The sequence below is a fragment of the Thunnus maccoyii genome, chromosome 14 (assembly GCF_910596095.1).
Source record: "Thunnus maccoyii chromosome 14, fThuMac1.1, whole genome shotgun sequence".
NCBI classification, from domain to species: domain Eukaryota; kingdom Metazoa; phylum Chordata; class Actinopteri; order Scombriformes; family Scombridae; genus Thunnus; species Thunnus maccoyii.
Genome location: NC_056546.1, coordinates 259,260 through 274,265, shown reverse-complemented (window position 1 = coordinate 274,265; position 15,006 = coordinate 259,260). Strand labels below are relative to the sequence as shown.

The 15,006-nt window shown below is 40.2% G+C and overlaps 1 protein-coding gene across 7 annotated transcripts in view; it reads right to left on the bottom strand.

Annotated features, from left to right (window-relative positions):
• Nucleotides 1–226: 226 nt before the first annotated feature.
• LOC121911301 (gamma-synuclein-like) overlaps nucleotides 227–15,006 on the bottom strand; it is a 22,394-nt gene continuing 7,614 nt past the window's right edge. For 4 of the 7 annotated variants that reach the window (XM_042432642.1, XM_042432646.1, XM_042432639.1 and 1 more), the window contains 6 exons: nucleotides 13,075–13,433; nucleotides 4,972–5,013; nucleotides 4,111–4,238; nucleotides 3,702–3,728; nucleotides 988–1,044; nucleotides 227–685 (listed from right to left, as the gene is read on the bottom strand). In XM_042432642.1, coding sequence (XP_042288576.1) covers nucleotides 988–1,044; nucleotides 3,702–3,728; nucleotides 4,111–4,238; nucleotides 4,972–5,013; nucleotides 13,075–13,433 — 613 coding nt within the window. In that variant the 3' untranslated portion in view covers nucleotides 227–685. The remainder of the gene's footprint in view (nucleotides 686–987; nucleotides 1,045–3,701; nucleotides 3,729–4,110; nucleotides 4,239–4,971; nucleotides 5,014–13,074; nucleotides 13,434–15,006) is intronic. The other 3 variants (XM_042432641.1, XM_042432643.1, XM_042432640.1) reach the window with 3 other exon arrangements.

Below are 15,006 nucleotides of genomic sequence, written 5' to 3'. Positions count from 1 at the left end.
GTGTGTTTACAGGTGCGTGTGTGTTTACAGGTGTGTGTGTGTGTTTACAGGTGTGTTTGTGTGTGTGTTTACAGGTGTGTGTGTGTGTTTACAGGTGTGTGTGTGTGTGTGTTTACAGGTGTGTGTGTGTGTTTACAGGTGTGTGTGTGTGTGTGTGTGTGTTTACAGGTGTGTGTGTGTGTGTGTGTGTGTGTGTGTGTTTACAGGTGTGTGTGTGTGTGTGTGTGTGTGTGTGTGTGTGTTTACAGGTGTGTGTGTGTGTGTGTGTGTGTGTGTTTTAGCGTTTTAAGTGTGTCAGTAAAGCAACATGCATTCAAAAGGCGTCAAGTGTCTCTCTGAAGGGGGGCGGAGTCACCGTTGTGATTGACAGGAAATGGGCGTGACTTGTAGGACACCCCCCCCCCCGGTGATGTCACTCTACATCAACCAATCAGCTGAGAGTTCAGATTAAATGAATCTCTGAGTGTTAAACCGATGGCGGTGTGTGTGTATGATGTGATGCAGAGGCAGTGTAACCATGGCAACGAGAGACGATAATGATGATGAACAAGAGGTTAAATTGCACAAAGTCGATTAAGAATCTTTGTTAGGGTTTGGAAGGGTCAGAGGTCAGAGGTCAAGAGTTGAGCTAAAATGTAGAGTTCTTCTGCTCTGGTTGCTCATTGGACAGGAAGAATCAGGAAGTCTGAGAGAGGAAACAAACACAAAGAAGAAGAAGAAGAAGAAGAAGAAGAAGAATAGATTAAATCCAATTAAGAACTTTACTAAACTAAAGTTTGACAGTGAACAAATTTTTATACAATCAAATAAATAGTTTAATCATGTCTCGACAAACACACAACCGAAAGAAACACTAATAATAATAAATCTACAGCACAAAACGTGGATTCATCCGCCGCTGAAAATAGTCCCTGACAGATGCACTATTTCCTCCTGTTTGTTTGTTGAAAACTACAATATAAGTAGTTTTATAAATAAGTTTCTCACCTACTGTGCCGCCTGTTGGGTCTGTTCTCCTCCGGCTTCTGTTTTTTGGAGGTCGGCCTGCAGGAGAGACAGAGCTGAGGTCACATGACCGCCACCAAACTCCACCTCCATACAAACCCATTCATACACAGCTACACGTCTCCAAAAACAAGCCGACCTGAGCTATCAGCAGAGTTCATGTCCTCAGCACAAACTACGCAGACAGACATCTACATTGTTTTTCAATAAGTGACCTTTAAAAATGAAATTATGTGACGTTTTTGACATTTTGTTTGTTGGTGTTGGTTTTGGGAGAAGTGTAACTTTATATCTGTAGAGTGGCAATATTTCAGAAGGATAAAACCTCAGGAGACACTTCATATGCAGACTTAGTCTTTCTGAAACTTTAGAAAAATGAGATGAAGCCAGAAATGAGATGAGCTGAAAGAAAGTGCCATGTTAGTCTTTGTGTTAACAGTGAAATATTAGAAAAGATTTTTCATGTCGCATTAAATCCCGCAGAAGGAAACACTTCTACTATGCTTCACACACCTTTCTGGACTTGTCAGGACACAGAAAAACGAGTCTTATGTTCTCATCACCAAACTAAACTAAAATAACAAAAACAAAAATACTGGAAAAAGACAAAGACATAATATTTTCTTTCCTTTCTGAAATGTGCAGTCATTTGTGGAGTAGAGGAAGGTGTCATCAGCATAATGTTAAACATTACACGGATCTCAGCAGCAGAACAGAGAAAATATAGTCATTCTTGTCTTTTATGCCACATATATATACTTTTAAACAGTATATAGTAGCATATATACAGTATGTGTGTGTATGTGTATATATATATATATGTATGTATGTATTATATAGTGTGTAGTAGTATACAGTATATTGAGTTTATATTAGAAGACAAAGATGTAATATTTTCTATCTTTTCTGAAATGTGCAGTCATTGTTCATAGAGGAAGGTGTCATCTGCATACTCTTAAACATTAAAACAAGTTTCTTCTGCAGTGACGCATCTTTTTGCTTCACACTTTGTTAGTTTTATAAATCTGTGAGTGTAAACCTTCATCATACATACATCATATTTAATATATAACAATATAAGCTGTTTTCTATCCAGGTTGTTTCCTGGTTTAAATATCTATGATCAAATAAAAGTCAGAACATATGAAAGTGCTTTCTCGTAGTTTCACAGCAGTGAGCTGGATCAGCCTCGGACCGGCTCGAGGAACCTGAATGTCCCCGTTAGTCGTTGCTCGTTCAAAATGGTTCAGTGCAAACAGTTTTCTATGACGTCATCAGGGGGCGTTTACATGTCTGCAGGCACTCAGACTCTCAGCAGGACTGAGCGCAACCCCAAAACAAGTTTTAAAAAACATATTTACCGACTGCAACGTCTGACACGGAGGCTGCGACACTGAGAGCACTAACCCGTTTCACATGTGCGCACTAGTAAACAGGGTGATGTAGGACTGTTAATATGTCACTTCATTAAGTTTTAATATTTTTTCAGGTGAGAAAGTTGCATTTAGATTCCCATTATGTGGTCAGTTTATCCAAATAACGCCTGTCTGTGCTCACTAACAACTTCCATGTTACATTCATCTAGTGTCATCTGTATTCATAGTAAATCAAATAAAAGCAAATACATTTATAAATGGGGTCATTTACACTCAGCATTAATGATCAACTTGATAGTTACTGCATTAAAACTATTTCTCCAGTTGTTGTTAAGTGAAATGATATATAAAATATTTAACAAATAGCTTAAATCTGAGCTGAACCTGTCTAACAACAGCAGCACATAGTCAACACACAAAATCTGGTGAAACGCATTGTCAGTATTTTAATGTTTTTCTTATGTGTGCAGCACCTTGAGTTACACATTTAAAGCCCTCTAACGTTTCATACACGGTCCAGCCGTTAACCAGGTTTTAACGTTGTTTTGTTACTATTAAAACTTCTCTTACTACTACGATACTACCATGACTACAACCTCTGCTGCTGTTACTACTACATCTAGTGTTAGTAGTTTGTCTTGCTGTTTGTCTTGTTCAGCACCTTCTCTGGCTATTTTCAGGTTTCAGCAACCTGCAGGAATCATATGACTGACAATGAAAACAACGAAAACGCTTTATTGTAGGCTGAATACAGTATTTTTAGACTCAATATTTTACATTCTGGAAACACTGTTTGATGGTCAGTATGATCTGTTTATAGACTGATGTGGACTCTGTTTCACAGGAACTGACAAGAACGCAGATTAAGAAAAGCCTATTGAGGTTATTGATCCTGCTCAACATTGATCAGTATGATAAATTAACTATCTATTGACAATTATGTGATAATCAAAAGTTTACTTTTTGTTCCCTCTCCTCCTGCATCATCATCACTATTTCCACCAAAACTGTTTCTACCTGTAACACCATGTCTGGTAGGAGGGTAACTGCAGCCAGCACGTCTACCACTAGTACTTCCCCTTATTAATAAAATACTTACTTTAGAAGAACCACTACTGTGATGCAGACATTAAAGTAGCAGACCACAGTCAGAAGATAATAATTCTTGCAGATGTTTCGCTGTATGTCGACTGTAATGAGCCGTTTGTTTTTTAATTCTTTTGAGAAAGCAGCAGATTCATCAGATATGAAGCAGAAAGTGTTATGCATCATGCCATGCAAACTGTCAGTCACTCAATCCCCCCTCCACCAATCAGGCACCTCCTCAACCACTGATCCCGCCTCCTCCTGTTTCCAGCCAATCACCACAGATTTATGAATAAAGAAAGACAAAAAAATTAAAGTTATCAACACATTTATAATATTTTATCCAATACATTATGACTAATGCAGAGAAAACAGTACAGTGTAATATATACAGTATATATCGTAGTATAAATATATCATGTTTTATTTTCTGCCTCATCATCTGTTAAACATTTTAGTCTTGTAAAATCACAGGTTTGGTTTATGATCCATTTTGTTCATTATCCAAATGAAAAAATGAGTAAAACAATAATTGTTATTCAGAGTTACCAGATGATGAACCGACATTTAATCAACATTCGAAGCTGTGATGTTCAGTATCAGTTTGTGATGAAACAATCATGGAAACTGTGACATCACTTACCGAGCTGACGAACCCGCTCGCCACCGCCGCCTTCTCCACCTCGTCCACCGTTGCCTGGGCGACATCGTCGGCCCCGGCGACAGCGGTGTCGGCCACGGTGCCGGCTTGTTCGGTCGACTTCTGGGCAACTGGAGGAAAGTCAACAGGAAGAAAAATGTTCAGTACAAAACTGTAGTGAATGTTTGTTTCCATCCACTGTTGTTGTGTGAATATCAGCAGATAAACAGTTAAAGAAGAAGAGAAACAACGAGGTGACGTCATCACGTCAGCAACAGTCAAAGCTCAACGATGGAAAACATGATGGAAAGATGACATTTTCAACAGGTGGATGGAAACACACTTAGTCACATTATTACTTTATTAATTACTTTTATTGATCGAACTGGAATATCATTAACTCTGTCAACACATAATCACATGAATTATTTCATCATATGATTCAGTTTTCTAGATCTTCAGTTCTTAATTTCTGATAAATCTTTACGTCAGACTTTGGTTGACGTCTTGATAAACGTTGGTGGACGACGATGGAAACAAGTCTTAAGAATTTATTCTGTTCCTGATCGAATCTAATGTTGATTTTTATAAATAGAATATTTTTAATAAACTGAAACTAAACGTGTCTCCAGGAAATCAGTTTATGATGAATACAAGCGGGAAGCTCCGGGTCTGAAAACCTGATGAGTTTATGGTCTCAATCGCTAGTTTTAAGTCTTCTTCAATACAGCATGATGTTCATTTAGTAAATTATGGTCCCATTTAGAGTAAAACAGACGATAAAGCAGCAGAATTATCAAATATCCAGGTTGTTGTCTGAGAAACGTTAGTTATTGGTGCAACAGTGTGTAACAGTGGGAGTACCTGTGCTAACGCCGCTCACCACTCCCTCCATCGTCTTGCTTCCTGGAAAAGAAAAAAAAAGAAAAATCTTAAACTGTGATCACATCTGCTGAAGACATGAAGGTTTCATCAAATTCTTCTTTTTAACTCTTTTATGCAGAGCTCTATATATATATATATTTTTTTTTTAGATATATTTATTGTGTTCTTTTTTTGCTCATATGTACATTGACCCTACAGGGTCCAGTGCAAGTCATACATACATACACCATAATAGAAAGACCCATACATTATCCTCCTCTTCATACACAACACATGAGTGTGATCTGCATTTTTCTCTCCAGTTTGTGTGTTTTTACGAAAGAAGCAGCTGTTAGCAGCAGCTCAGCTTTAGTTGCAGCAGTCTGAGGGTGAATCTGGATGTGACCTGGTTTCTTCTGCTCAGCTGCTCTCTGAATTATTTATTGATGTCACCCAGTTTACAGCCAGCATCCAGCAGCCAGCAGCCAGCAGCCAGCAGCCAGCAGCCACTCTGATTCGGTAAGTTTTCATTGTGTTTCTGCAGCTTCTGAACCGACAACAGCACCTGACTTCTGGTTCAAAGAGAGAGAGAGAAGCTTTGTCCTGTTTCCTCTCAGCTGTTCATCACAGAGAAGTTGTCTTTAAGATCTAAAAGCAAACAGCAGGAAGTCACAGGGAGACAAAGTGTCCTCGCAGGACTCGCAGTCCTCAAACACAAACCTGAACCTTCAACATGAAGACGACGATGTAGAGACGAGCTGACGTCTGTGAACAGTGACTGTAAATTACAGACACAAAGTGAACTGAACAAACTGAATTCATAAAAGAAATTAATGTTGGAGGTCGTATCTGCTGTTATAAAAAGCTATGCTAGTGTAGTATTATTAAGCTAACGTCAGCCATCTTTCCTGCTGCTGTCAGGAAGAACGAGTCAGTTCAAACATCTAAATCTTCCTCCAGATGTTACCAGAGATGTTTCACCACGTTGTCGACGTTTGAGCTTCTCTCAACACAAACACAGACAGTCAACAGGTAGCTGTGCTAATGCTAATGCTAATGCTAATGCTAGGTGAGCAGGAACATTCTGTTCAAACAGGAGTCAACGCTAACCTGTAACCATGGTAACTGCATACAACACTAACCTGTAACCATGGTAACTGCATACAACACTAACCTGTAACCATGGTAACTGCATACAACACTAACCTGTAACCATAGTAACTGCACACAACACTAACCTGTAACCATGGTAACTGCATACAACACTAACCTGTAACCATGGTAACTGCGCACAACACTAACCTGTAACCATAGTAACTGCATACAACACTAACCTGTAACCATAGTAACTGCACACAACACTAACCTGTAACCATGGTAACTGCACACAACACTAACCTGTAACCATGGTAACTGGACACAACACTCCTCAAGCTCCTCCCACTGACGACCTCCACTCTCCACTTCCTGAAAGGGGAGGAGAGCAGAGTAGCAGCAGGAGGCGTCGTCACACCGTGTCACCGTGTACAGATGTCACTGGTTTCATTTGTCTGGTTCACCGCTGCGTTACCATGGTGCCGCGGCGGCGGTGAATGTGGGGGCGTAGACACTAGGTGGCAGCAGAGTGCTTGTATCCTGTTGACACTAAATATCCTCCCCGACCACAGCGGAGGAAACGGTCTGGATCTGTGCAGGAAGTGGAGCTGTGGAACCGGACGTCTGTATGTTTGACTCCTGATGAGAGACTTTCACTTCAGCTGATATTTAACTTAAAAAGCTCTTCTGTGAAATCAGTTAAATAAACTAAAGTAAAATATGTAACGCTGAGTCACTGTTTGACATCAGTGAAGTGCTGTTGAGTGTTTATCTTTTTAAAGTTTTAACACCATATTTGTGCAAACTGTGGACACATAAACGTGGACAATTTCATAATTTAGACCCTTTTAAAATGATTGGAATGTATTTCTTTATCATATTCCAGATACAACATTTAAACTGATTTATTGACATTTAATTGAAAGAAAAGGTTGAAAAGGTTCCTGAACCTTTTCTGCAAGAAGATAAAAATATTTTCCAACACCTAAATTCACCCACATACTGTAAACACTTTACTGTAGTCCTTCTAATCTTCTCAGTGACTGAATATGTGGATGTTTTTTGCTATATAGACACTGTGAAGCACCTTCTTGACTTGACTTTCATATACTTGATAATTAATGATAAACTGTAACCAAACACACAGCAACACATTTTAAAGCTTTTGCTACATTTACACGCAGCTGCTGTTTGACATCCTGAAACTCTGCCAGTCAGCACGTAGACGCTGAATGTTTGTAGAAATCAGTTTTGCAGCCGCTGGTGGACGTCAGAGGAACTGCAGCTGTTTGTTAGGTTCAGACCGGGAGACGTTTCAGCCGGTAGGCGTGTCGGTCGGCATGTGATGGATCAGACTGAACGGCGTCTTTGTCTGAACAAAATCTGATTCACATGGAAAACATCTCCCAACACAGAAGACAGTGTGCAAACACACAGAGTCACTGATGTCTGAGCTCATGATCTCTCACTGACGGCAGGATGAGATTAAATCAACCTGCAGCTTTTATCTTCTATTGGATCAAAGATAAATATATAAATTCACTATGACATCACTGAAAACCTTTCCACAGCACTCACTCATCACTACTACAGACTGAAAACTGATCAACTAATAATCAAACTGATCAGTTTCAGGTCAGGCGTTCTGCTAACAGCTAGCGTTATACTGACTGACGTTATGATCCACATCATCTTCAGTCCGGAGGGTTATAACCATACCGTTACATGTTGGCGAGATAACGCGTGACTGTAATTCACCAATCAGCTGAAGACTCGTCAGCAGTAACTTAACACGACTCCGATCGATACGGCTGCCAGCGATCAGGAGACACTGAAACAAGGCTGATATCTGAAAGTACAACTAGGAACACAGGAGCCAAATTTCAGACGCATCGGTTCGACCAATGAGAATGTTTAGTTGCACTTGACAGATATTTGTTCTCCGTTATCAACAGAATATATATATATATATATATATATATATATATATATATACATATATATATATATATACCAATACTGACGCTTATATACCGATACTGACATTTATATACAGATACTGACGTTTATATATACTTATATACCGATACTGACATTTATATACAGATACTGACGTTTATATATACTTATATACCGATACTGACATTTATATACCGATACTGACGTTGATATACCGATACTGGTGCTTATATATACTTATATACCGATACTGGTGCTTATATATACTTACATACCGATACTGACATTTATATACCGATACTGATGTTGATATACCGATACTGGTGCTTATATATACTTATATACCGATACTGGTGCTTATATATACTTATATACCGATACTGGTGCTTATATATACTTATATACCGATACTGACGTTTATATACAGATACTGGCGTTTATATATACTTATATACCGATACTGGCGTTTATATACAGATACTGGTGCTTATATATACTTATATACCGATACTGATGCTTATATATACTTATATACCGATACTGACGCTTATATATACTTATATACCGATACTAGCGTTTATATACCGATACTGACGTTTATATACCGATACTGGTGCTTATATATACTTATATACTGATACTAGCGTTTATATACAGATACTGGTGCTTATATATACTTATATACTGATACTAGCGTTTATATACAGATACTGGCGTTTATATACAGATACTGGTGCTTATATATACTTATATACCGATACTGACGCTTATATATACTTATATACCGATACTAGCGTTTATATACCGATACTGGCGTTTATATACAGATACTGGTGCTTATATATACTTATATACCGATACTGACGTTTATATACCGATACTGGCGTTTATATACCGATACTGACGTTTATATACCGATACTGGCATTTATATACCGACACTGATGTTTATATACCGATACTGGCGTTTATATACCGATACTGATGTTTATATACCGATACTGGCGTTTATATATACTTATATACCGATACTAGCGTTTATATACCGATACTGACGTTTATATACCGATACTGATGTTTATATACCGATACTGGTGCTTATATATACTTATATACCGATACTAGCGTTTATATACAGATACTGGTGCTTATATATACTTATATACCGATACTAGCGTTTATATACCGATACTGACGTTTATATACCGATACTGGCGTTTATATACCGATACTGATGTTTATATACCGATACTGGCGTTTATATACCGATACTGGCGTTTATATACCGATACTGATGTTTATATACCGATACTGACGTTTATATACCGATACTGATGTTTATATACCGATACTGGCGTTTATATACCGATACTGATGTTTATATACCGATACTGGCGTTTATATACCGATACTGGCGTTTATATACCGATACTGATGTTTATATACCGATACTAGCGTTTATATACAGATACTGGTGCTTATATATACTTATATACCGATACTAGCGTTTATATACCAATACTGGCGTTTATATACCGATACTGGCGTTTATATACCGATACTGATGTTTATATACCGATACTGGCGTTTATATATACTTATATACCGATACTGGTGGTTTAATGTGACCCAGTTTGGATCGATACGGCACCAGCACAGAACTGGCTTCAGGTTGTTTTGAGCCAGTTTTCTGTACAGAAACAGTTTTGAGCTTCAACATTAAGTTTTAACAAAGTCAACAAGATCAAATGAAACGATAAATGAACATTATTCATTCGTCATAGTTCTCAATCTCAGAGTTTCCTTTTCATTTATTTTTCGTGTCATATTGTTGTGAAAATATATTTTAATATTTTTGTCTCCGTTTTCATTGAGAACTGATCTACAGTCAGTGTCACTGGAAGTTTCAGTTCACACAGTTTCCTACTTGGCAGTTTTACAAAAATGCAGTTTAGTCTTTGTGGAAAGAAGCTTTCAGACTTCTGCTGCAATGATGCTCTTTCACCCAGTTTCCTGTCAGTTCGTCAACATGTGCAGATGAATTTCAGACTGAACAGAAGATGATTGACAGCTCTCTCTCTCTCTCTCTCTCTCTCAGCTGCAGGTTTGACTTTCTGCTTAAATACAAACTGAAAGTCTTTCTTGTTTATGTGGATCAGCTTCATTACACTCAGACAGACAACACATCTGTCCAGGTGTTGCTGGGAAACATCACCACAGCAGCACAGGGGAGTGTGACATCACTTCCTGTGGACCTGAGTGTGTTTTGTCATATATATATATAGAATAAACAGACCACACATACACAGATACAGCTCGTTCTTCTTCTGTCCTTCTGTTTGCTGATTAACCAGATGAGCTGCTGTGGTTCGTTGTGCTGTCGGGAGGAGACGTCTGCTCATGTCGGATAATATCTGCAGTCAGCTGGCAGCACGGAGCGGCTGAGTCAGGTGACAGTAAGGTGACAGTCAGGTGATCCACTCATAATAAACCACAGGACAGCAGCAAGCAGTTCACAGCTCGCTGCTAATTACAGGAATGATTCAGGGTTTAATTTCTGCTCTGCGGAGCGCCGACTGACCGGCTGACTGCAGATTAAATATCCAACATGTTCATCAACCTGCAGGCTTCTCAGATCAGGACAAACTTTCCCTCCAAATCCAGAGTTCAACCAGAAACTGCTGCTTTCTGCTCCGAGTGTGACGACTGACGTTAACGTCGACGTTTCCCTCCAAACAGCTGCGACTGAAAGTTTTATTGTCAGTTTTTCATTTGAGGTCATGTTTTGCTTTCAGTTTATTTTTTGTTGTTTATGTGTTTTTTTTTATTAATATGACAAATCTGATCCCATAAACATCCTCCTGCTAAACTCACACGACACGACCTGTTAAAAATAAACTGAATTTTTATTTAACTGAACTTTTAGTTGGAGGTGTGTTTATGTGTTCATGCTGTCTGTCTTTATTTATTTAAGAGTCTGTTCTGTCTGTGATGTCAGTGATACGTCACTTCTTTCATTTTTATCTGCATCACTGATCAGCTGATTTATGAACTGTGGACGTCAGCAGGTTCACGAGCTCTATGAAACGTAACCTCAACGTTACACCAACGTTACACCAACGTTACACCAACGTAACCTCGACGTTACACCAACGTTACACCAACGTTACACCAACGTAACCTCAACGTTACACCAACGTTACACCAACGTTACACCAACGTTACACCAACGTAACCTCAACGTTACACCAACGTTACACCAACGTTACACCAATGTTACACCAACGTTACACCAATGTTACACCAACGTTACACCAATGTTACACCAACGTTACACCAACGTTACACCAACGTTACACCAATGTTACACCAACGTTACACCAACGTTACACCAACGTAACCTCAACGTTACACCAACGTTACACCAACGTTACACCAACGTTACACCAACGTTACACCAACGTAACCTCGACGTTACACCAACGTGACGATCGCTCTCTACCTCCATCTTTACACTTTTCATCCCTTTCTCTTTAAACAGACATGACGCGACTCTCCGTCATCGTTTCTCCATCATTGATAAACTTTGACACTGATGTCACTTCCTGTCTGTCGGCCTTTCGTCTCTTCATCGACTACATGCAGTCTGAGCTTCTCCTCTCCTCCCTCATTTGACGACATTTCATGTTAAATTTCACTTTTCTCTCTTTTCTTCCTCCCTCCATCTCTTCATTCGTCTGTTCTCCCTTCGTTCCTTCGTTCATCTTCAAACTGAATGATCAACGTCACCATGAATCGTGTTTTTCTGTCTCTTCTCATTCTCGTCTTTCTTTCCTCTGATTTGAATATTTTACGATCCAGCTTCTTGTCCTCCACCCACTCCCCCCCCCCCCCCCCCCCCCCGTCTCAGTTAGGTGTTGAATTTCACTCGTCCCTCCTTCACTCCTTCAATTCTTTCCTTCTGTCCTTTTCTCTTTATTCATCTGTTTTTCCTGCAGACTGACCTCCACGTCTTTAACGTCACCATGAGTTGCATTTTTCTCTTTCCTCCCTCTCGTCATCCCTCCATCATTGACCGATCTATCCCTCCATCCCTCCTTTACTCTCCACCAAAAACAAAACTCTATTTAATGAGAAGTTTAACATCCAGTTTGGTGTGAAATCAGTTCAGCTCCATCTCACCTTCTACCTTTTCATCCCTTCTTCTTCTTTTCTCCCTCTAAAAAAATTCATCTTCTTGTCCTCCAACTGTTTACTTTTACCATCATTCCTCCATCATTCCTCCATCCTCCCTCCATCATTCCTCCATCATTCCTCCATCCTCCCTCCATCATTCCTCCATCATTCCTCCATCCTCCCTCCATCATTCCTCCATCATTCCTCCATCCTCCCTCCATCATTCCTCCATCATTCCTCCATCCTCCCTCCATCATTCCTCCATCATTCCTCCATCATTCCTCCATCCTCCCTCCATCATTCCTCCATCATTCCTCCATCCTCCCTCCATCATTCCTCCATCATTCCTCCATCATTCCTCCATCATTCCTCCATCCTCCCTCCATCATTCCTCCATCCTCCCTCCATCCTCCCTCCATCATTCCTCCATCATTCCTCCATCATTCCTCCATCATTCCTCCATCCTCCCTCCATCATTCCTCTATCATCCCTCCCTCCATCATTCCTCCATCATTCCTCCACCCTCCCTCCATCCTCCCTCCATCATTCCTCCATCCCTCCCTCCACCCTCCCTCCATCATTCCTCCATCATTCCTCCATCATTCCTCCATCATTCCTCCATCCTCCCTCCATCCTCCCTCCATCATTCCTCCATCCCTCCCTCCATCATTCCTCCATCATTCCTCCATCATTCCTCCATCATTCCTCCACCCTCCCTCCATCCTCCCTCCATCATTCCTCCATCATTCCTCCATCATTCCTCCACCCTCCCTCCATCCCTCCCTCCATCCTCCCTCCATCATTCCTCCATCCTCCCTCCATCCCTCCCTCCATCATCTCTCCCTCTATCCTCCCTCCATCCTCCATCTCTCACCGACATAGATGACCCCCTCCTTGGTCTTGGCAGCGGCCTCCTCCACGCCGGCCTTCGTCTTCTCGGCGGCGGCCACCACTCCGTCCTTCGCCATGGAAAATCCTTTCTTGAAAACGTCCATGATGCTTTTCTTCTTACTCAGTCTTCTTCTTCTTCTTCTGCTGCTGCTCCGTCCTCCTCGGTCGTCTCTTCTCGTCTGTCGGTGATCTGTTCTTCCTGCTGGAGGACAGCGGAGAGAGGGAGGAGGCGGGGAGTGTTTACCAGAAAGGGAGAGACTGTGAAGGAGAGAGAGAGTGAAATATAGAGGCCACGTGGGACTCAGCAGAGCGAACAGAAGAGGAAAGAGGGAGGAGGAACAGCTGTAAAGAAGAAGACAGCAAGAGGAAGCAAATCATTAATTCAAAGTCTAAATAGTGACTGAATCCCTCCAGGATTTCACTGACTATGTTTGTAATTATTGTGGCTAAAAAATGTTTGATTTTGTTGAAGCTTTTCTCAAAAATGTTGATCCAGTTTGTGATGTTTTATGTCTCTTTGCTGTAAAACTGCAAGCAAAGTAAAATAATGTGATTTATTTAAACTGGTACCAGTGAAGAGTCGTATATAACGACTTCCTGCAGATCACAGAAACAACTATATTACAGCTGAACATGAGAACCATGAGGACTCAACGTTCTATAAACAGAAAATACTGTACTTGAGTTCCATTTATAACCTTTATTAAATAAACTTTCAGCTCAACATCAGCAGCAAATAAAATCATCAATAATGTTATTAAAATAAATCTAGTTTGATGTTTATGTTTGAGGCAGATTATGTCTCCTGACTCACTGAATCAAACCTCATCTGGGAACATTTGGGAATAGTTTTGCTCGTCTGTGGCATCGTGTTTGTTGGCAGGTGAGATTTGTCGTCAGTTACCGCCACACCAAACGCCACGATTGGTCCAAACACAAGCAGCTGCTGGTTTTATGCAGAAAAGTTGCTGTAATTTAACTAAACTGCAGCTCTCACAAATATTGTGGAGATTTTTTGAAATTGCATCAATTATTGCGATTGCAGAATCTCAATTTAGATTTATTTGACTATTGACTACTGACGTCTGACTTACTGAGCTGTCAGTCAATCAATTAATCAATCAATCAGTTAGTTTTCCTTGTTTTCCAACATTTTATTGATGCACGTGCAAAGCAAAGAGGGTACCATAAACAATAATGGAAAGGTACCACCAAGGGATTGTAGAAATAATAACACAATAACCCAATGACATGACAACCCCCCCCCACCCCCCCCCCTGCCTGTCTGCCCCCCCCCCCCCCCCCCCCCCCCCCCCCCCCCCCCCCAAAAAAAAAAAGTTAAATAAATAAATACATGAAAAGGAAAATAAACAAAAAGGAAAATAACCCCACTGATCACAAGGACTGTAAAACTGGCAAATCACCAACATTTACATTTACATACAGCACTGTGCAAAAGTTTTAGGCACTAATAGTGAAGTGAGAATGCTTACACAAATATTGCTATAAATTGTTTTAATTTATCAATTAACTTGTTACAAAGTTGAGTAAACAGCAGAAACCTAAAGTAAGTCAATATTTGCTGTGAGCAGCTTCTCCTCGGTTCGCTTTAACACAGTGTTTCATGGTAACTTGCAGGCAGCTTGTTGTAACCGTCCTGGAGAAAGAATCTTCTTCTGTGGAGCAGAATTTTCTGGATCTTGGTGGATCAGTAGTGGGACAAAGATAAACCACTAGCAGATCTTGGTCTTTGGAGCACGGATTTACTAATTCGGGGATTTGCTCTGTCTATGTTCTGGAAAAAGGACTGTGGGAAGAAGACAGCTAAGCAGAACATTCATTTTTACACATTGGACTCTGCCAGTCAGGGATAATGGGAGGTTACTCCATCGCTGCTTTCACGTTCATAGCTCGT